The sequence below is a fragment of the Haliotis rubra genome, unplaced genomic scaffold, assembly GCF_003918875.1.
Source record: "Haliotis rubra isolate DU_JTF1 unplaced genomic scaffold, ASM391887v1 Scf27, whole genome shotgun sequence".
NCBI classification, from domain to species: Eukaryota; Metazoa; Mollusca; class Gastropoda; order Lepetellida; family Haliotidae; genus Haliotis; species Haliotis rubra.
The window spans coordinates 846,078-870,902 of record NW_025766780.1 but is presented as its reverse complement, the minus strand read 5'-3'; the positions used below and the strand labels follow the sequence as shown (position 1 = coordinate 870,902).

The 24,825-nt window shown below is 40.4% G+C and overlaps 1 protein-coding gene across 1 annotated transcript in view; it reads left to right on the top strand.

Annotated features, from left to right (window-relative positions):
• LOC124280553 (leucine-rich repeat-containing protein 74A-like) overlaps nt 1-24,825 on the top strand; it is a 520,775-nt gene that overhangs the window by 153,127 nt on the left and 342,823 nt on the right. The window contains 2 exon segments of the mRNA XM_046716499.1: nt 7,120-7,206; nt 8,071-8,186. Of these exon segments, the coding sequence (XP_046572455.1) occupies nt 7,120-7,206; nt 8,071-8,186 (203 nt within the window).

The window sequence follows — 24,825 nt, the reverse complement described above, 5'->3', positions numbered from 1 at the left end:
TAATGAACAAGCAATTTCGGTTATCTCCAAGTCTATCAGACCTTCAACGGCAGCACTTTATGACATCAAGTTGAATGTCTTCATCCAGTGGAGAAGCGAGCGACAACTACTCAATATTCCAGTCACCATACCTATCATAACTGACTTTCTTATGTATCTCAGGATGGTTAAAAAATTAAAACACAATACTATTGAAGGTTATAGATCAGCGATTGCTTCAGTCATGGACTATCTGTAGGATCTGATCATTCCTTACACAGGCTTATTAGATTGTTCCAGATCAAGGATGTTTCATCGCCGTCATTATTTCCTAAGTGGGATCTATGTTTGGTGCTACAGGCTCTATAGAAGTCTCCGTTTGAACCTATGCAAGACACTGCCTTAAAATATTTGAGTTTTAAGACTGCTTTTCTACTGGCCTTTGCTACGGCTTCAAGAGTGACAGAACTGCACACTATTGACTTTAAATCTATTGCATTCTCGGAAGGGTATAAGATGATGACTTGAAGGACGGTGCCTGAATTTACAGACAAGAACAAGTTGACGTCTGATGGACTGTTAGGACACAGAGTCTACAGAATACCAGCTCTGCCTGCCCCTGCTTCTAGATCTGACAGATCAAGACTACTTGCTCTCAGATGGTATACAGCGCACACATCCAGTTTTATACGGAATCGTCTTCATCTCTTTCTCTCGTGTAAAACAAATGTTAATACGGATATATCTAAGAATACAATTTCTTCATGGCTCAGGAAGACAATCACCTATGCTTACCGAGACTTGGATCAAGAATCAGTTAATGTTAGGTTCTCACCACATGAGATTAGGGCATTAGCATCATCGGTAGCGGCATGGGGTTCAGTTTCAGTTGAACGAGTGGTGGCTAGTTATCAATGGAAGTCCTCAAATACATTTATAAACTTTTATTTAACAGATGTAGCCTCTTCAATGGAGGGCCCTAAGTCCCTGGGACCGTTATGACATCCGGGTCTTTTTTGTTTTTTGTGGGGGGTGTGTGTAGTATCAGGGATTGGATCATGTGTCAAGCATGTTTATTACACTTGGATTCTCTGGTTATGGAGAGAAGATAAAGAGACAAGTATTTATCAGGTAGGTCACAGTTATGATTATCCCTTTTGTAGATACTAACCGAACTCGGGTGGTGGTTGAGTATTTAAGGGGAGTAGTCTCTATTTTATTACGGAATTACTCTTTAGGGTTTTGGGAACCAACTGGAAGTGACGTCATAGACGGGAAGTAACGTCATAGACCGGAAATGACATCATAAACAGGAAGTGACATCATAAAACGGAAATGACATCATAAACAGGAAGTGACATCATGAAATGACGTCATAATCCGGGTGTGACGTCACAAATGGCAAAAAGTGGAGGTCATGATACCGGAAGTGACGTCATATGCCCGGAAATGACGACAGAATCAGAGAAGGTCGTCAATTGGAAATTATCAATATTAATTATAATTATAATTCGGTTGATAAATAGAGACTACTCAATATTTGGGCAGAAGTTATCTTCCAGCAGACAATGATCCAATCTTCTATTTTACCAGTGAATTATTTACTACTAACTCATAGTATTCCTTAGAGGGTTTTGACCATGGAGAATAACTCACTAGTGGTATGCTTAAAGACTATTCTTCTAGAGATAGCCCTCCATCCGTATGTGCGATTCAGGCAACCATAATCAGGGATAAATCTACCCCCGCGATGAAACACTAATGTTTATTTTTGTGGAGAGGCAATATCAACGTATACATGGCTAAATCTTCGTAGATTAACTTCAATTCTCAAATAATTGACGTCAGCTAATAAGTACACATTATTTTCAAAATGATCGCAGCTTTCATTCGTCATGATATTCAGTTCATTTCCGCGTTTCCAAAAATAGACATCTAGGTCTCACCAAGGGAAGTAAGCGATATGCAAATGAGATCCCAAGATTCATTGCTCGAGCATGTGCAAAACTACTAACCTAGTTTTTTACACTATAAATAGACACAAACACGCTAAGGGAGGTAAGCGATATGCAAATGAGGATTTTCAAGACAAACTGATTGGTCAATGCACATTGTGACTCTGAATCCACAGTGTGAAGACAAATCTGAGCTCTCAGTACCAGTTAGAGAAAAGCAGGAAGCTTTAGTCAGTAGCTTAACAACTGTTAAATCTATCTGCATGTAATTTGAAAGTGAAAGTGACATTTGACAGGGTTAAAGTTCTGCTGAAATAGAATGTCATTCTGTTGTTTAAGGTTCTGAATCTCAAGTACTGGAAAAGTAATCATATAAATGAATCATTTCATTTAAAATCATGATGACATTTATGATATAATTCGTTCGATGTTAATAGTTAAAGTAAGACAGTTACTATTTGTGTTCATACTTGTTAAAGTGACTTCCAGTTGACATAGTTCTTTTGATGTAATTTGTTTTTGAATCACTGAACAGAGTGAAGAAATAAAACAAAACTTTGGTTGGAATTGTAGAACTTTATTCACAAAATATTACAGTGAAATTACATGGGTCTGGCTAGTAACTGTTTTATTTTTCTAGTAAAAGAAAATATTTGCTTTTCAAAGGTCATGTAGAGCCCTGCTGTTTTTTTAATAATATAGCAGTCGACATGCCGCCCAGATAGATCTGTCAGAAAACACAAAGTTAGGACATTTCAGTCAGGTTGGCCGAATACTCATCGGTTATGGCTGACTTATGACAGGGAAGGTGATTTAATATTTTGTAAACTATGTACTGAATATGATATGACACGAGATGCTAAATGCAGAAATTATAAAAATACAACTTTGACCAGACATCTCATCATAATGATAATAAACTGTCCGTTCAGGCTCCAAAACAAGACAAAGCAGCTGTCTCCGTGATGAAATCTGTTCATTGGTTACCTTGTGAAAACATCCCGCTGACAAAGTTTAAACGTTTTGTTGACTTTTTATATGAATTTGAAAACGAAGACATTGAAATTCTTATGGAAGGTAAAATCAGCTATGATTCTCCAACAACTGCCAGTGATCTGTTAACATCTGTGTCTGCTGTGATAGGGTATGAACTACAAGTTAAAATGGAAGAGTCTCCATTTGTTGCGATTTAGGTACTACCAGCTCTGTTCTGGGAAATATCCCAGACCGGACAGACTCACCTGTGCAACCTATAGTAACAACAAACGAGTTTGAATAATATTTGTGGTATTAATTTTTGTTAGGGACTCATAAAAGTTCTGAGGACTCATAGTTATTCCGCTCAGTGAGTCCCGGGACTCAGGCAGTTGAATTTGTAGATTTATCACTGCCATAATCCAGAGGGAATGTTTACGCCTTAATTAGGAACAATTACATTTATTGTTAGTAATTGTTAGTAAACTTACCTCTGGATTATGGGGTATATGTCCCGCCCTTCCTCCCCACCTTTCCTTTAGAAGATAAGTGTTTTTTAACTGTTTTTTTTCATAAAATTTGTGAGGATTTTCAACCTACTATACAGTGACGTCTAGGTCAGGGGGAGGTAACTCTGTCAGTTGGAAGAGCATACCACTAGGGATAGCTTTGACTAAGTGTTAAAATTTTCACTTCATTCTGTATGTGTCTGTGGAAACCACAGAATTAGGCAACCATAATCCAGAGGTAAGTTTACTAACAATTACTAACAATAAATGTAATTGTTCCTTATTCGCCGTAAAGAGGAATGAGACCGACAACATACACTAGTGCGTGTGTGCAAATTATGATTCACATTGGCAAACTATAAAATGTCTAGTTACAGTCCTGTTATAAATTCACTATAAGTATCAGCAGATGGCCTGCTTTTTATTAAGTTTCAAAATGCATACAAGTAGGATAATAAGACCAAATATAAAGACGTACATTGACTAGTATCTACATACTGGTGAGTGGACGTTAACCACGTGAATGTAGCAAGAAATATATCGAGCAGTATTGTCACTTCGACCCCCACCTCGCTTCCGTGGAAGAAATCGTTATGTTACAAGTTGTGTCATGCAAAATCCTTTTGGTCATGATTCAAATACATATTTAGCTACGAGTAGAAAGTAGTTTTGATTTTCTAACTTGATGAACACAAACCATATTCTCATTAATTCTAACAGACTTTAGCCGTGACTTCACGATTTTTAAAAATGGCGGCGCCCTGTCACAAACATCCACCAGTCTGAGAATAAATGCTATCTAGGTTTGTTTTCACCGAGTTACAAAATCAAAACTACTTTCTACTGGTAGTAAAATATGTATTTGATTGATGGCCAATAGGATTTTGCATGACATAGCTTATAACATAACAATTTCTGTCATGGAAGCGCGGTGGGTGTCAATATAATACTACTTACAATATTATTGTCACTTCGACCACAACCTCGCTTCCGAGGAAGAAATCGTTATTTTACAAGTTGCGTCATGGAAAATCTTTTGGGTCATCAATCATATACATATTTTACTACAACTAGTAAGTAGTTTTGATTCTTTAACTTCCGTGAAGCGATCTGAACACAAGTAAGATATCGTTCCAGGCTTCCACAACACTCGCTTCTCACTCACAAACATAACCCATTTAGCACGAACTACGGGGTCCGGTGGAAATCAGTGCATGGTGACACCATAACCCGACCCCAAGGAGCAATTGACGGCAATGCAACGATTCGGCATGACTTCGTTGACGTCAATAAATCAGCAAAATGACGAGCTTGTTACACACTTTATATACAAATAACTGAAAATCTTTCCTCATATGATGTCACTTCCGGTTTGCTGCAGTGCTTTGGCAACAGAGTTACGTAACCTCTCTGTTGTTTCGTTTGCAAGCGAGAGTGAAACAGGCGACTTTTTGGCAACTTTTAATCGCTTGGTATTAATTAACCACAAGTTTTTTAAGAAACTTTGTGCTCTGCTTAAAACTAACCACACGTTATGTAATGGTTAAAAGAGCACAAAAAACAAAATTTTATTTGTTCTTTAAGGTCAATATGGTTAAGAAATTATTAATTTATCTTCACGCATAAAATAGTTACAAAGCCTTTTATGACATATTCCCATATGGGAACATTGGCATGAAAATGGTTAAATAGCCATATATGGAACTGTAACGTAAAATACCGTAACATAGAATAGATAACGTAAAATACATCAGTCATTATTATGAGCCACGCCAGTTAAACAAATGATATATTAATAATAATAATAAGTCATCTTCTATAGTGCACAAGTGATTGCTAAATCAGAATCTGATGGTTATTACCCCGGATAACCCAAGCTGCCTGTTAGGCGCTAGAAGGTTATAGTCACATGACTTTATCCAACCAGGTACCCAGTTTCTGCTGGGTGAACAGAGGCAATTCTGAACAAACTCACTTGCCTAAGGTGAGACCACATGTATCACATGTGCTTCGTTGTGGGGCAGGACTGAAGTCCTAGAAACTCTCAGGATTCAAGCTGCCAAACACGGGCACCCATCCAAGGACTGTCCGAGCTCGACATTGTTTAACTTCAACTGATTTGTGACCTGAGCTCTGTGCACAGGACCACACGCCACCATATTGTGAATATAGGAGACGGGAAAAGGAAAAAGGTTCCGTACTCCTTACCAGATAATCATATAGATGTGCTCAGGTTATGTATAAGGTCTTATAATGTCGTAAATTAAAATACACCCTTATCTATACTGTATATGCATTGTATCTTCCCAACATATTTATAGTTTAACAAGTTATTACAACAAATGGATTTGATATTCAGTGTCTTCAACAAAGCATGAGCGATTACTTTTTTAAAGTTACTGGATGTATTTTTTTTTCTCTTTTGATGTTGTTTTCTTTCTTTTTAAGCATAACGTAAAATACAAAAGAATTGGCAACAATGGAATTTCATGAAAATGTGATTATAATACCCTCAAATATTAGGTTAAATGACTACCTCAGTAAAATTCGGCATGATATCTTCCACATGATGCATGAAAAGATAACATGCACTATCACTAGTGTTATTTTTTATGCAACAAATATACACAGTCACTGGCGAGATGGAACTTATAACTACAATGGGATGTTATACATATCGTAAGAATAAATTTTTTATGTATTATGGAAATGGTAATGGTAAATTAACACAGAATACCCAGTGTACCTTTATTTCCAAACTAATTTTTGTGAAGAAATTCAATATATTTGCACTTATAATCATGTGACAACACAACAGAGTAAATGTGCATGTTGAGTGAGAATGAGATATTGACCGATGTTTTCAAACTGACCTGGGGAACCCCTCAATGCACCTAAAATTTCTGGCATCTTTGCACCGGCACCTTTGCATGTTGGCTTCACTTCCCCCTTCTGCCATCTTTGTAGATTAGGAAAAAACTATGCAATTTTTTTTTTTTTTGTCATTTGCAGTGCAGTGCAAGTATGCACGTCTTGTACCCTAAGCCTTGGCGATTGTAGCATCATTCTAAGGGAGCTAACTCTATTCTACTGTAGGGGGGTATGAAAAAGTGAAGTTGTCGTCAAAGGGAGGTAACTCTTGTCCTAACTCAATCGGGTGGTAGACACCAGTCATCATATCTTAAGTGCATAGATAAATGCTCTTACTGTTGATCACTGGATTTTCTGGTCGAAACTTAATTATTTACAGACCACAGGATTATTGCTGAATGCAAACAACGACCAAATTGCAAATCACTACTTAGGTATTATAGTCGCAGTACAAATTCTAAGGCAGCATAATACAAATAGCAGTGATTATATCTTAATGGTAATATTCACCTGACTGCAACAAAGGCTGATTATCCTTGTAAGGAATGATCTCCACACAATTGCTGAACTTGAGGTGTAATGTGAGATGAGAAGCAAGAGTCTCCATACTATCTGAGAAAAAGACTCCAGAAGATTTCCAACTCCATGGATCAGAATATAGTGGAACAACCCAGATCTCAGTCTAAATGTAGCACAAGTCTAAATATAGCCACAAATACACTTGGAACACTGTTACACAATGAATAAAACTGTGGTGGGACACCACCCACATTCCTTTGTCACCTGTTCACCACAAAGAGACATATACTATAATGTTCTTCTTGTTACAGAATGCCAATGATAGTCTGACTGATGTGGATCTCAGCTGGAATGCCATTAGAAACAAGGGTGCAGTAGCCATTGCAAAGGCTTTGAAGGTGAGGCATTTACAAAAATATTTCATGAATTTTCTTTTGTTTTACAGAAGATGTATATATTTATCTTGCCGCACACACAAATGTCATTTTCTGATTGGCTGAGCCAATACAAGCGAGTAACATTTTCTATGTTACCCTGCTGGAAATGCTGAACTGTGGGAATTTGTTTGGTACTTTGTGTTAGTAGTGTTTGGACTGTTACCTAACTTCTGTATTCCTTATTATGATCCAATACCTGTGCTTCAAACAGTTCAAAATTAACATTGAGGTATTTGGTAAGATAAATATGTTATTCACTGGTCCCTCGGGGCCCCTTGGATTGATGTACCCTCTATGTACCTTCGGGCTCAGGAAAACATAAAGAAACGTAGATTGTATATTGACCATTGTACCCCTTGTGACCAGTGTGTGTGTATGTATTTGTGTATGTGTGTATATACATATATAACCCATGGGTCCTGGGTAACATAGAAAATGCGGGGTACATTGATTGGTTCAGCCAATCAGAAAACGACATTTATGTGTGATGTAAGATGAATATATATATGTAAGAATCTGTATACCAGTCATTGCTCACTGTTTGTGTTTCGCATTTTAATCCCAAATAGATAAAGTTTACAAATTAATACAAGTCACTGCAAACAAATTACAATGGCATACAAATAAACTGAAAATGTAAAATAAATATTAATGCAACAACATTCTGTAACATGCTAGGAGAGGCTACACTGGAATATTCCGGCTGCCCTAAGCAGCTTCCAGACCAGGCTCAACTCCGAGTCTAAATAATGTAACTAGACACTTTTCAACAATGAATAACAAACTTACAAAACAGTATGAAAGCTGTTTGCTCTTCTGATCTAGACAAATGCAACCTTGGAAGTTCTTGACCTTTCATGGAATGGCTTTGGATCCCCTGGAGCAGAATCACTTCAACAGGCCCTTCAAGTGAATACAACACTTAAAGCATTAGATCTCACGTAAGTTATCTAGCTAGATTAGTTTGGCTTAGCAGGGAGAGAAACATTTCAAAATTTCCCACTAGACCACAGGACCAGTGAGTGGACAATAACTAGTAGTCCTGTCTGTACTTCACTGGTCCAAAATAACATTCATAGATTTATGTAACTATCAACACAGAATTCACTGGCCACTAGGACCACTGTCATTTAGTGGTCCTGATGAGTTTTTACTAGCCAGGGACAAAAGGACCAGTGTAAATTTCGCACAATGCTAACTGATTGTATATTTTTGTGAAAACTAACTGATGTTCATCTAAAGTCATTAAAATCACCATACTCTTACTTTTACAATATTAAAATACATATGAGCTCTCATAAAGAGCTCTCAGTTTCATTGGACCAATAGCCAGGTTTTATAATAACCTATAATGAAAAAATAAACAAATGGAAATAAAGTCATGTATTCAGGCATGAGAACAGCTAAATTTAATTTTGGAGGAAAATTATAATAAGTGCTTAGTCACAGTGTAGTTAAGCCTGACGTAACGACCCTACGTCTGGGCGTAAGCGTGCTATAACTAGATTTCGAACTTTTGAAATCATGGGAAATCGCGCCAAAGAACATCGTGGCATTCTTTGATTGATCCATGATGGCCGATTCACGTAAGCAACGGAAACCTAACTTCACTGAAGGTGAATTAATTTGTCTGTTAGATATGTACAATAATAGGAAGAATATGCTGCAGTCAAGGCTCACAAACTCGGTGACGAATAGACAAAAACAAGAAGAATGGAGAAAGATCGCGGCCGTGATCAACTCCCGGTCAGCTGGGACGTTGAAGACAAAAAGAAGAAGCGGAAAGACTTGCTCAGAAGGGCCAAGAGGAACGTCAGTGCCATGAAGAACTCGGCTACTGGGGTGGGATCCCAACCTAAGGAGTCAACATACACCTTGTGGGTGTTGGACATAATCTCGTCTGACTCGTCCTCGCTTGTCGGGATAGAGGAGGGTATTGAGTCCGGTCAACCTGACACTGCACTTGACCTCTCTCAGACGTTGACCGGGTCCCCAGTTCCATCAACATCAGCTACTGGTGTCCACTGTAGATCTCCGGCACCACTCAGCACCCCTAGGCCTACAGTATCATGTGATCCGTCAACGACTCTGTGGTATGTAAATCTACTTGTATAGATATCAATAATATTTATCGATTATGCAGACCTCGGGGACGCAAGGGGAAGTAATTAGTCCATTGCATAAGGATGTCGCCTGTAGAGGATCCGAGTTCAATCCACGCATTATTGTTCTATCGGTTTTTACTATTAATATGGCAAAATGTATTTACTTCAAGTCATATTTCATTTAATTTACGGACAGTTGTGCGTCTCGCGATCGTCCGGTGCAAGCAGTAAAGAGGAAAGTGACAGTGATGTTCTTTACAGGCTGATCCTGGAGATTGAGACAGCTAAAGTGGAGACCGAGAGGGCACAAGCAGAAATTGAGAGGGTCAGGGAGGAGACAGTCAAACTTAAACTTGAGATTAAGTTGTTAGAGAGACAACTGGAATCAGAGGTTTTCACCATACCTATTCAGGCACTTTCTGAGAGCTGAACTGCTGAATACATGTCCTTTATTCGACATAGTAATAAACCAATGAAAATGATTAAAACATTTTAAGAACTTTTTATATCATTGAGTTTTCATCTTGTCAACATTGAATATTATCTCCGTCATACTCATTAATGTATACAATTATTATACTGTAATCAGAATCTTCATAATGAATAAACTCCATATACATGTAATTCCATATATACATACCGTATATTACCGTCTGTAGTGTTTGCCAGGGCAGAGTTCCTCACATGCACAGACAAGAGACACGTCTTGACAGTCCCATACTTTATTCGTTACTACCCCATACAGGCCACGCCACGCCACTTCCGGTCACCCAGATAATACTAGTTGTACAACTTATTATCACCAATAGACTACACAGTCTATGAGCCGAATTTTGAGGATAAAAAAAAGCAGTCCGTAGAAGGGGAGTTACGCTTTCGACAAACTTTTTCCAGGGGTCACTCGTCACGCCGAAGAAACGGGTTCGATTCCCCACATGGGCACAATGTGTTAAGCCCATTTCTGGTGTCCCCCGCCGTGATATTGCTGGAATATTGCTAAAAGCGGCGTAAAACTAAACTCAGTCAGTCAGTCAGTTTTTCCAGGGGTAAGAAAACAACATTGTATCACTTCAGTGAACAAACAACAGAAGACAACTTTGTCAGTAAAGACGTCAAATTTGCAATTAAACATCACTAGACAAGATTATTTACCTTTTAAGTTCTAAGTTGTTTTGCTGGGCATTGTATTATTTGCAGGGATTAAGATTACTGTGTGTATTTGAGCCGGACATCGCAATCAGCAGTGCACACGTTTCCCAGCGATCAAGTTCAAACATGCACAATAATATAAAGGGATGAATTCTGACGCAGTCATCAGTAAAACACAGAACACTATTATTAAACCCAAGGAAATATATCCTAGCATTGTGTAATTTTGATTACAGTTTTTGCTCTATAAATTATTATTATCCATTTTCTGTCAACTACACTTCATTTCGATGCGTGAGTAGACGCAACATGATTGTGAATTCTTTGAATAATGTGGACCAAAGTTATAATTATTAGTAACTGCCAGTTGTCTGTGGTCTGTGTTTGCCAGGATTAGGACCCCCATCACGGGGAGATCGGCTTATGTACGAAACATACCATTTTGACACTGATTTAAGGGTCAAGTGGGGTGGGCTTATAGACGGTAATATACAGTATGCGTGACAACTGCTGAAATATTTACAAACACATTTCATGTACTGCAGTACACATTTAGACACGACATATATTTGGTTCAATTATTTTTCAGATAAAACCAGCATGAACTACTTACACTTGAAAATAACTTTATTGAGATATCTTCAACCAGTTTCAAGTTATGGTCAGGAAATGAAGTGTGAACGCTGACGGAGGGACGGACAGTACTCATTCCTCTATCCCTCTCGGTGTTATTTTAGATTCCAAACTTTCGTTTTCAAAACACATTTACAAAAAGGCCAACAGCAACTTTATTTCCTTCGCTGCTTAAGAAACATTTCTATTGACAAAACCATAATTTTCTCAAACCTTTATTCAAAATGTGGTGACCTACAATTTTTTATGTTGGTATTCAGGTCTGTCTCAGGGGTGGAAATAACCCATTGCCCGACGTCCGAGTCCAGTGTGTTTTTTTCTGTCGGGCAAGCAAATTTGTATGTCACACTGTACCGGTGTCCAGGTGACTTTCCAATGTTAATTATGTTGTTTATTTAAAAAATCAACAAGAAAACTGCCGGTCTAGTGGAAAAATTATCAGGGCAAGTGATTTTACATGTGCCACTCTACCAGAATACACTAGCAATTTTAAAGTTATTTCTACCCCTGTGTCTGCATGCAACAAAAACAAACTTTTCAAAATTGATGTCCAAGATATTTTTTATTTTCAAAATTGTTAATACTGCTTGCAAAATTACTGGAGTGTCTTTCGAGTATATTCCCTTTATTTATGAGCGCCAGATTGTCAAAAAGGCAACTAAAATTAGAATTGATAGTTCACATATTTGATCTCACCAGTTTGAACTACTTCCATGTATACCGCTTTCTATTACCTTTGCTTAAAACAAACAGAGCTCAACAGTCCTTCTTACCATCCAGTATTCGTGTTATTAATGCAACAAATGTTTTTGAATAGTCATCATGCATGCTATAACTACTAACTCAGCCTCTTTACCTATGTGGTTAATTGTATGGAATCTTCATCATTCATTTGTGCATGTAATTATTGTGTATATTTTTGTGAACTTTGTATATATTCATTTTCAAGATGTTTGGATACAAAAGAATGTCCTCCGTGATAATAAGGTTATATCTTATCTCTTCCACTTCGTGGCGGGGGTTAAATAGTACATAATACTGGATCACTTGAAGGAAACTTCTTTGACAGAAGTATTTCTTACGAGGGGGGACCACTTGCTGGTAGGACAGCCAGGTAATCAACAAGCGTGTGTAATGAAATTTCAATTTCACGCGTGCAACTCGCACACCTGACTGTTCTACCGGCAGGTGGTCTCTCCTCATAAGAAATAGCAACGAGTGACAACAAAATAATGATCGTTTGTTTAACAACTTTTTTATTCGGGTGTTCAAAATTATGATACAAATCATCAGAGTTGGTCTGTTGATTTCATGGAACTTTGTAATATTTGGTTTTGTTGCATTTATTAGATTTTGTGTTAGTGAGCAAATCATCGGTCTAAAATGAAATCAAACGGACTATACCTGTGGCGTCCTTGATGGATTTGAGCCTTTTCAATACTATGTGGTCAGTGTAGACTGTAAATTTGGAATTTGCAACGTATGGAGGACGAAATGATCTAATGGCTTCAGCTAAAGCTAAACCCTCTTTTTCTGTTATGCTCCAGTTCTTCTCACTGCCATGAAGAGCTCTTCCACCAAAAGCTATAGAATGTTCATTATTCTTCTCGTCTTTTTGAATGAAAAAGTCAAATTCTGGATAAGTCAGAACAGGTGGGTGTTTGAGTGTGTTGAAGCCGGATCACACTGAAGTGACTTTGGTTTCTTTCCAGTTTCTGCCTCTGAATGCTTTTTTAACAATGCATTCAATGGCAGCGATATTTTAGCATAATCTTGTTTGTGAGTTGTAAAAATGAACGAACCTGTTTTTATGATTTGGGTACTGGGAAGGTTTTAATTGCTTCGACCATGTCATTGACTTGGACACATGACCCAGAAATGAAACCTTGTCTGTTGCAAAATTGCATTTTGATGGCTTCAGTGTTAATTTTGCTTGTTTGAGATAGTAGAAGACATTGCTCCAAATGTTGGAGATGCTCTTCAATTTTTTTGCTGTAGACTTTCAGATCATCTGTGTAAATCAGCACAACTTTAAAAAGCAATATTCTTACCTCTTTGCTCATGAGTTGCTGAATACAAAGTGGAGAATTTGACAAACACTGGGGCAAACGTTTGAATTGATCAAGGCCTTGATGGGTGTCAAAAGCAGTTTTATGCTTTGAGTGTTTGTGTAATGGCACTAGGAAAAAGCCATTGGCCAGATCTAAAATTGTAGCTTGGCCATTGGCAATGTGATCAACTACATCGTCAAAAACGGGGTGGCCATGACATTGGTAATGTGAGAGAACTTAATTTTCTGTAGTCACAAACAAATTATATGAACCATCACGTTTCTTGACTAAAATGATGGGGGCTGAATACATTTAAGTGAACTCCTCAATTAAGTCATACTTGAGAAAATCTTCTACAAGTCCTTCAGTGACATTTAGGAGATTAGGAAATTGACGATAAGGCCTACATTTAACATGGGGATGCTTGCCCATGTCAGTGACATGCTTGTGCATGTCAGTCTTACCTATGTCTGCAAGGCTTGTTGAAAACATGTCTCTATTTTGTCCTAAAAATCTGAGAAGTCTCTGTTGTTGGTCAGGCATCAGTTGTGTCTTGGTAAAGTCGAATCCTAAATCTTGAGCAATTTTGACATAACCCTAGACTCATTGTCGGTCTTCTTATTGTCTGTGTTAACACTCAATTTCAAAGATAGAGTGGCTGTTGGTGTAACTAAATTTGCCTACAACTGTACCCTTGTCTAAAGCCTTTTCCTCTTTTGGAAGGATTCATAAGCCTAAATGTAGCAGTTTTTTTATGGGCTTTCGAGAGGGTCCTACTGCCTGCTACTTCAGAATGAGCAGTGAGGGAGGCAATTGGTTCAATGAGAATGAGGGAATCAACTTTTGCCTCAGGCAGCCTTACCTTGAAGTGAATGTCACTCTGAGGAGGGATATAAATTTGATCTATTGTATTTTTCCTTATCCTGACTCATGCTCTTTTGCTTGTCTTCTTCTTCTTGCGAACATAGTGGAACACTTGTATCTCCCTAATTGAAGCTCCCTTCAATGTAAAATCACTAATTAGTACTCACCAAGAGTTGCTTCCCTTTCCGAAATGCGCGGGAAAGGAGGCGCCACCTCTTCCCACATGCTTCACTCTCTCCTTCTTCGCCCAGTGAGCAGGATGTGAGAGCGCCTGTGTCTCCCTACACACTATATCCTTTGATTATTCTTATTTAGTTTTCTCTTTTAGTCATCTATAGAGGTTTAGTTAGTATCCTTCAACATTATGCATTGATATTTATTCATATTTCTGCTGTTTATTCACGGGATGCCGTGATTGTTCAGTAGTTTACGTTGATGAAAATCTGTACTGTTTGCAGGTTACGTTTTTCTGCTGCTGATCCGCATTTAATATGCCCTAGCTGTACTGCACCATGTTCATTTTCTTCACGTTGCAGTTACTGTAATAATTTGTCTAATTCTGCTTTTAACAAATATTTACTTTGCGTTTTGAGACGCGCAGTTGATAGGTCACGTAAGCAGAGTCTAGCCATGGCTGATACATCTGAACCCCTCACTAGTCAACTGCTGTCGGACGACCCCCCCTCCCGTCTGGTGTTCCGCTAGAGTTACCCTCGGAGGAGAGGCGTGGGACGCAGTCCGCCGTCTCCAAGAAGCGTCCTGCATCCCCAGACATCCTGTCGTCGCAGCCGAAGACTAAGAGGGCTTCTACTTCAACTCAACGCAGACTCCACACCCCCAGGGCAGCGTCTACCTCCAAGGGGAAATCGACGAAGTCTGCAAGGACTTTCTCAGCTGAGATGGTTCCCGCTGCAGAACTGGGCCTGTATGATGATCAGCCAATCATCATACCTGATGTGCATCACAAGAAACGACCGGTGTCGGCAACAGTGACGTCAGCGCAGATACACGCAGCCTGATGTACCAACGCTGATGTCTGACGATCTTCCTGAGGGTCCCGTCGCTACCAACGCAGATAGGGCAGCAACTACATCTTCGCAGACCGTCCCAGACGGCCTGGTTCTTCAGATTATGAAGATGATGGAAGACTGCTACGGACTGGAGAGACAACCAGCTCCAACGTAGACGTCACCCCAGAGGGACCCCCTGTCAACGTAGCGGCTGCTACCAAGTCATCGCTGAGGAACCCACCTGCGCGAAGGACGTCACAGCCCACCTCTGCGAAGGACCCAGATGTTCTGCGTTCGCGAAGGCCTTCGCGAAGGACACCTAGATTGTCACCTACCTCGGACTCCGATGATCAACGCTCACGAAGAGGTTCGCGAAGGAAGATCCTCTCATCCCCGGACTCTGACTCGGAACCCTAGCCTTCGCTAAGGCCTTCGCGAAGGTCAAGTCGTCACTCCCAAGGACCGGACTCAGATGAAGCTTTGCGAAGGGCACCAGTTACAGGCTCCAAGTCATCTTCGTCTAGAAGGTCATCGAGGGATTCCCCAAGAGCTTCGCGAAGCTATCATCGTTCACCACATAGATCTCCGCGAAGGTCACCATACAGACGCAGCTCGTCAGGCCGTTCTCCACGTCGATCTCCTCGTCGATCTCCTCACAGGTCACCTCATCGTTCGCCTCACAAGTCTTCACGGAAGTCCCCAGACAGGTCTCCGTTGACGTCATCCTGCAGAGCTGTACAAGTATGCAGGACTCCACCTCAGTAACCATCGGAAGAGCATCAACCTCTTATCAGCGATCCCGTTACAGAAGATGATGGAGGCATCATATTCTCCGACGCAGAAATACGCTACTGGATGGTTAACAACCTGGACCTATCTTCACCTTCCAAGAACGGTAACCCGGCCCACACCTATCTCATGAGGGAGGACGACGCAGACACGATCACCCTACCTCCGATCGACCCGATAGCAGCGGTCCCACAGAATCTGGACACAGCCTTCCATAAAGCCACTAAAGCCCAGGCGCCGCACTTACCACAGTTCAGCCCCAAAAAGTTCTCAGCCCATAATATGGACCCATTTTTCAAGGCACAAGAAATCGACGATAACTTCAAAGTCATCAACGATGCCAAGACTAAGACGTACAAGACAGACGACCGCAAGCTGGTTCAGATCAAAACCATGACAAGAAGAATGTTCTTCGGCCTTAACAGATCAAGAACGATTAATGAAACTCTCATCACCAGATTTCGAGATTCTACATCAGAAGACGACAGAATGATATACTCGGCCCTCTTTATGCAGAAGAAGGACCAGCAGTTTTTAACGGATCATCTTACATCAGTCTCCGGAGCGCTAACTCTGACTCGTCGTCATGGTCTCCTCGCTTCCTGCAGTTGGGGTGAACAGTTCACATCTTCACTCTACACAGCCCCGTGGTCTACGCCGTCAATCTTCGCTGGAGGAATAGATAAAGTCTCTAAAGAAGTCACCAAGGTCTCAAGGGAAGTCCTTATGATAAAGTCGATGGACACGCTAGCTACCGTCATCAGGCAGACATCACAGAGATATTCAGGAAGATCAAAGTTTACTGGCTTACAGAAAGCACGGGACAGGAAGATGGCAGTTCAAGAGGAGGAAAAGATTCTTTTCGTCGCCCATACGGCAACTACAGGGGAGGATCTGGAAGAGGCAGGGCACCCAGAGGCTCCCGCAACTATAAACGATGAAAGACGGGTTCGGAACGACTGGAGTCTTCCATCCCCAGCCGTTCCAGTACAACCATCACAAGTGGGTGGACGCCTTCAACTGCACTGGGAGAACTGGGGAATTCTACAGGATCCATATGTCTCCAACATCCTACAATACGGATATCGAATCCAACTACAGGCCACGCCTCGGCTTACAGTCAACCCTCACAAGTTCGACTTCCAGGCTCAACAACTACCAAAGTTACGAGAAGCTGTTTCATCTCTCCTAACCAAGCAGGCCATAGAAGTACTGGATCAAGTAAACATCGAACCAGGCTTCTACTCTCCAGTTTTCCTAGTGCCCAAGAAAAACTCCAAGGAGAAGTTCCGACTCATCTACAACATGAGCACGTTCAACAGAGATTATCTACACAAACCGCCAACGTTTCGCATGATACATCTACCTCAACTACTGCACCTAGTTCGTCCCATGTACTACATGGCCAGTATAGATCTGCAGAATGCTTATCTACATATCCCGATACATCCCGAATCCAGGAAATACCTACGGTTTACACTAGACGGGCTGCTTTATCAATGGAGAGTACTGCCATTTGGAATATCATCGGCCCCCTGGTTGTTCACAAGAGTAACGAAACCTATCGTCACTTACCTACATCGTCTAGGGCTACGCAGTGCGTTCTACCTCGACGACGGGATTCAAGTAGATCAAGATCCACAGCGTCTCAAACTACAGTTAAACTTCATCATCAAGCTACTAACGCAGCTAGGATGGTTAGTAAATCTACTCAAGTCGGACCTAGAACCTACGCAAGATCTGCAATTTCTAGGCATTCGATTTCTCACGACACAGAACCGTATCGTCGTACCAGAGGACCGATGGCTCAAGATCCAACAGACCATCCCACAAGCCTTACTCTCTCCGCTACCACTACGACAATGGCAGAGTCTGTTGGGTCTCCTCACGTCAGCCCAAGACATGACAGTCAGAGGCAGACTACAGTTACGTCCGTTACAGGTCCTCATCAACACTCATCTCGACGACCTACAACCATTCAGTCTACCGAAGCACATCAGACCTCATCTACTATGGTGGACCAGGAGGTCGAATGTCTGCGAAGGCATCTATTTAACAGAGCCGGAATTCAAAACCCATCTCTATGTAGACGCGTCGTTCCAAGGTTGGGGAGCTCATCTCGCCAACCGGACAGCATCAGGGTTTTGGAACCAGCAAGAGAGCAAGCTGCACATAAACATACTAGAAATGAAAGCAGTAATCAACGCCCTACTACATTGGAGCACCATTCTACAGAATGCGCATCTAATGATTCACACCGACAACTCAACAGTGGCGTTTTATATAAACAAACAAGGCTCAACGAGATCATTGAACCTATTGACTCTATGCTTTCAACTGTTCGATCTAATCGACGATCTCAACATACATGTCAGAGCATGTCACATTCCTGGAGCCAAGAATGTACTAGCAGAGGCACTCTCTCGGCCACATCTACCGTCACCGACAGAATGGATGCTCCATACAGAAATCTTTGCACAGATTATCAAGGAAATAGAAGCTCCGCTAGTAGACCTATTCGCCACTCGCTTCAACAATCAGCTAACAACATTCGTATCACCAGTCCCGCATCCACAAGCGTGGGCAACGGACGCACTAAGCATATCCTGGGAAGGCCTCAACGCGTGCAGACGCTTTCCGCGCCAGCTTAATTCCAAAGGTGTTACAGAAAATCAGACAAACTCAGAGCCTCCAACTGATTTTGGTCGCGCCCTACTGGCCAGCGAGAACGTGGTTTCCCATTCTAATTCAAGAAATCGGACAACCAATACTACAACTACCAAAGCGCTCGAATCTACTAGTACATCCTCACACCAAACAAGCGCACGGAAACCCAGAAGCATTCCAACTTCACGTATGGACTGTATTAAAGTGTGTCTAAACAAGAGAGGTTATTCAGCCAGAGCGGCGAAAGCAGTCACGCTTGCTTTACGCAATTCTACGCGCAACTTGTATGACGACAAGTGGCACAGTTTTGAGACATAAGCTGTTAAAAAGGGATTTACAGCTAGAAATGCTACACATCCACAAGTGGCTGACTACCTTTGTTACCTACGACAAACTAAACGTCTAAAAGGCTCGACATTGTCAACTTATCTCACAGCTCTAGGTTCAGTGATAACAATGAGAACGGGTGTCAAGTTAACTAAGACGCCAGAGTTACTGGCCTTGCTACGTTCATTCCGATTGGAGGATCAGAAACAGAGATTTCGCGCTCCAGCATGGGATCAAAATTTAGTGCTCCAACACCTCACAAGTGACGCCTATGAACCACTTGAATCAACATCGTTTGAATTTCTGACACAGAAAACATTGTTCCTGTTATCCCTAGCAACGGCAGCCAGGATGTCAGAAATTCACGCTCTAGATTATGAGAGAACACATTTCGATGACAATCAAAACATAGTGCATATGGGACTGCGATGGGACTTTATCGCCAAGAACCAATTGTCAGGTCAACCAGACAGATTATTCAATGTCCCTGCACTTTCCTCAATTATCGGACCTCATGATACGCTTGACCTATCATTATGCCCAGTGAGAGCACTCAAAATCTATCTACAACGATCCAAAACGAGGCGACGACAACTCAAGCGGTTATTCATCCCTCTATCGACAGCGACTCAGACCGAAGTCTCTCGTACCACGATATCGATATGGATCAGAACTGTCATACTTCGTGCCTACAAGGCTGCAGGACTCGACCCTCCAAGAGCATCTAATCCCAATGAAATCGGAGCACTGGCTTCGACACTCGCTCTACACGGAAATTGCTCGTTGAATACCATTATGGAGGGCTGCTTTTGGAAATCTGACATGGTGTTTGCTAACCACTATCTGAGAGATATCACCACCGAGGACGTCTCAGGTATTCACCATTTCGGTCCCATGGTCCTCGCACAGCAGTTGACAGTAACTCTTAGACAATGAGACATAGTCTCACGAGATTATTCTGTATATATCATACCAGTATTTTCTAGCTTATAACTCTACGGAGTTTTGTGCTAATTATATACATATCTTAAGTCTACATTAGCCTTAAGCCCAGTACTGATGTTACATGTACATTGGGTTGCTTCTCCACTTTGGAGTCGCTTTTATACTATTATTATTATTATCATATTATCTTAATATTGTAGTACCCCCATCTATGGCAGCTGGTAGAACTTATGTATTATAGCAGCAGGAATTATCTTAATTACAGTGCCATTATGAAGTTCCCGTAGGGGGTTATTACATATATAAATCACTAATTATTTAAATCCAAAGTATTCTGTTTCCCACCTCCATTTCAGTAGGATTCTACAAGCAAAAGAGCATGAGTCAGGATAAGGAAAAATATGTAATTTTCTGAATAAAATTGATATTTTATACTTAACCTGACTCATGAGGTAAGCCCTCCCATCCTCCCCACATAACACTTTGGATTTCCCTGTAAATTCAAGTGTTGGGCTCGTTAAACAGAAGAGAGTGAAGCATGTGGGAAGAGGTGGCGCCTCTTTTCCCGCGCATTTCGGAAAGGGAAGCAACTCTTGGTGAGTACTAATTAGTGATTTTACATTGAAGGGAGCTTCAATTAGGGAGATACAAGTGTTCCACTATGTTCGCAAGAAGAAGAAGACAAGCAAAAGAGCATGAGTCAGAGTAAGTATAAAATATCAATTTTATTCAGAAAATTACATTTTTGCTAATCCACAAATTTCTTGATCTGAAGTGGCAATGAAATTGATGTATTGCCTATCTGAGGTGCTGTTGCCTATTATGAGAGAGTAGCAGCTATAATCTAAAACTGCATCGTAGTCATTGAGGAAGTTCTCACCAAGTAGGACTGACCAAGTAGTAATGAGTACAGGACATGGAATTTTTGTGAAAATTCCTGATCTTCAATGACAAAATCTAACACAGCTGAACCCAACACTTTGTGCAATTTGCCTCCCTTGAATGTGTGGAAAGGGTGAGTTTCAAAATACAGGGTTGTTGAAAGCTTTGTTTAGAAAACCAGACAAAATGCAGCAAATGGATGACCCTGTATCTATTAAACAAGTTGTTGTTTCAGTGCCAAGTGTAACCTGAATTACGCTTTTGGCAAGGGATGTAACTAAGGCAGATATGTTCCCTGGTTACGACTGATCGCTGGTTGGCTTCTCCTGATGTCTCCAAAAGTATGCAATTCATGATATAGTAGATTGAAATTATATAAAATTATAATGTTAGATTAAAAGTATAGTTTTGATTCATATAATCTATCTATTATATCATGAATAGCTTAGTTTTGGTACCCTAGAAATCAAAGGAATATATTTCACTGTTGTCAGTATTTCTACATTGTGAATTTACTTGAAAATCTGGTTCATTTCCCTAACAAATTGGGTAATTTCTTTTACGAAGTATATATATATTCTTAAAATACAGTGATAAGCATAGTTATCAAAGTATGTTATTGGTGCAGATTTTGTTTTCTGATGCAGAGTACTGCTAATCCCAAACTAAACGGTGTGTGTGACGAACATGGTTTTATTGATTAAGCACAGTTGTCTAAAATTATATTGTTTACAATATTGAGTAATATACTCATTTATTTTGAAATGGAAGATTTTATTGTTCATTGACTTTTTTATTCAATTTGCAGAAGTTTGATAGATCATAGTGTATCCAAAGTTAAGTGCTAGTGTTCAACTAACAAATAGTTTATCACATTGTTTCAGTTGTATTGGAACTAAACAATGAATTTTTTTTAATATTTCTCAAGTTAATGAAGGAAAGTGATGACAGATGTAACATTTTCCTTCCATTGTTGGTACGGGTCTCTCTCAGTTCATCTCAAATAGACAAAATTGTTAACACTGCAAGTAAAATCACTGGAGTAAGATTGGAATGTTTATCATCAATATATGAGCGGCAAATCGTGAATCAAGCTGTAAAAATTATATCTGACCCAACTCACTACTTAAATTCGGAATACAACCTCCTCCCCTCAGGCCGCCCGCTACAGAGTTCCAATTGTGAAAACTAAGAGAGCCAGTACATCCTTTATTCCAAGTACCATATCTCTTTTAAACAAATGTAAAGATACTTAAATCAATGAATTTATGTAAATATGATTTGTATCTCTCTGTTGTGTCAGCAGCTCTGCTGATGTAACACAAATTCCTGAAAGTATTATTCTATTCAATTCTATTCTATGTTTGTTTCAGTGTTTGCTATCAATGCAGATTAATATCATGAAGTCAGTACTTTAAGTGGTGTGTATGTTAATCTAGTAATAAAAAAGTATTTAAAGAGCTAACTGTTAGAGTGAAAACATGGCTGATATATATCATCTTAGAGCAATCTTGGTATATATTTTTTTACACCAAAACGGATGTAGACTAAGGCACATATTATTTCTTACAGCACAAGTGGGTATAGCTGTATTAGTTATTAGCTGTTATTTAGCACTATTAGTTATTCATCTTTAACCTGGAGGATTTTGTCTTTTATTACCTACAAGGGCGAAAATATCGGGGTTAATATTTTCATACGATGCCCAAGGGCAAAGTATCACTTTGTCATGGTGACGTGACGTCATGAACAATGTTATGACGTCACGTTTCTTCTGTGAGGTTGCGCTCTACATGCGGCGACGGCGGGTAGCCAGCCTATGTTTTGAAAGTAGATTTGGGTGTATTTTCCTTAATTTGACAACTTCGGTAATAAACAGAATATTATATTCGTGCCCATATCATACTATATTTACGACACTCGTGCCTAAATGTCGGTATATACCTCGCTCTTGCTCGGGAAATACCAACATTTAGGCACTCATGACGTAAACATAGTATGACATGGGCACGAATATAATATCCTCTATATCTCTATTATTGAATAAAAATATGTCGCACCTCTTAAACATGTTGTTTGAAATGAATACCCGTATTTTAAAAATATGGTGGGTATAGATACCCACTTGAAATTGGAAATACCTGCTAAGTTTCAAAAGTATGGGTATCATACCCACATGGCCAAAAGCTTATCTGGAGCTCTGTTTTCAGAAGTCTGCGAAAGGACTCAATTGTTTCTGCACAGCTTGGGAGAAATACAAACCAGATCCTGAAGCTGCTCCATTCTATTCAGTGAAAGAAGAGATAAGTGAAATAGGAGGACTAATGTTCAGGCTGAACAGAATAATAGCACCGAAAAGTCTACAGAAAACATTGATAAAAGCTGCACACAGACTAGGACATCTAGGAACAATGTTGAGAGAAAAGTATTGGTTCCTCAGTATGGATTCCATGGTGGAGACTATCACAAAGCAGTGTTTAGAGTGTCAAGTCACAAAGATCACCACAAAGAACCTGTGAAAGTGACAAAAATTCCAAGGCAGAAGTGGCAGTAGTATATACAATGATAGTCCTGGACCAAGTCCAACAAAAGCCTCTGCAAAGCCTTATTTATGAAATAAGGCTTTGGTCGGACCCTTAGCTCTTGCTACCATTGCATCTACTACTTTTGAGCCCCCGTTGATTTCCCGACCGCGAATATACCTATAAAAAGTTGAGACACTAGCGGGATACGAACCCCACACGCAAACTATAATAGACCGCACCACTTAACCGACTGAGCTACCGGGAACTTAGCTGAAGTATCTCGGTTTAACGGGTCTATACTAGGATTGCTCTATAATAGCTCCACGTGGCACTATGTCACGTTGACATCGATGAAACAGTTTAATGTGAATCGCCTATGATCTCTTTGGTGTTCGTAATAAAGGCTTGCCGGGCTTTTTGTATCCCCTGTTCTATGTACTTTTTTTTCTCGTCCTCACTGATAGCAGACTTACGAGACTTGGATCGAATCTCTTGTTTCATTTTGTTATATTTTGTGAGTTCAGAGAGGATTGAACGAAACTCCTCCTCTGAGATCTTACTGTCAGTGAGTGCCGTGGAAATACGCTCACTTACTGTGTTCAGCTTTGCTTCGGCCAGAACCCTGATCTCGTCGTGTTTCAACGCCTTACGATGCAGTCTGCGTGATGCAAACTTAAGCCACCAACCCTAACACCCCTGTCACCCCAGCTGTTATTTCAATACCTAGCACTATAGGTGCAGCCACGATGGTAGCTAACAACCCAACACCTGCCGCCCCTAGTCCCATGCTGGTTGCCATAAGGGCAGTATCAGTCCCGTCCACGGCATTGAAAGCTCTATGGTACTTCTTATATAGTGCTTTCCGAGTGTTGCGGTCTTGTTCTAGTTGGTGTTTTACATCACATAACTGTCTCAAGCGGAACCCGTCTACGGTTTCCAGGGTCTTCGCTACTTCCTCTACGACTGGGTACAGCCCCATTCTGTGTGCCTATAATATATCTTATGGGATATTTTTTAATTGGGCTTCAGTTAATAGTAGTTCAACGCACCTAAGGCTTATAAGACTTAGATTCTCGTATGTGGAGATACGGGAAGGGTCAATAGGTAAATTCTGGTCTATATCAACACCAAAGTCGTTTAATATGGGGGGTAGTAATCCCAGTTGGGGTTCCCCCAATCGTATAATGATACGGCAAGATGTGAAATCTGGTGTGTCGGTGTCAAACCAACGTATTGTCACATCAGGTAAAAGTTGCAAGTTTGGGGGTGGGTCAAAGCCGTCCGAATCATCAAACTTACCCTTGTAAGCGACTTCTATGATGAGTGTGGATTCTGGGGCCATAGCCCTAACCCCTGCTATGGTATCGGGTGGGTGGCTATTAACTGGGACCGACTGTATGAAACTAACAGGTTGTCCCTCGGGCAATATAGGGAGTTAGAAACCATCATCCTTCCAGTTGGAATGAAAGACGTGACCAAGGTACCGTTGTTCCTAATTTCAGAGACCAAGCCATATTTATCTAGTGAGATATAAGGTGCGGCGAGGGTCATGTTGATCGCCCATTTGGGTTCTTTTAAGACTGCCAGGGACTGCCGTATGTACACACCGTTTTTAAAGCGTAAGACGTATGAG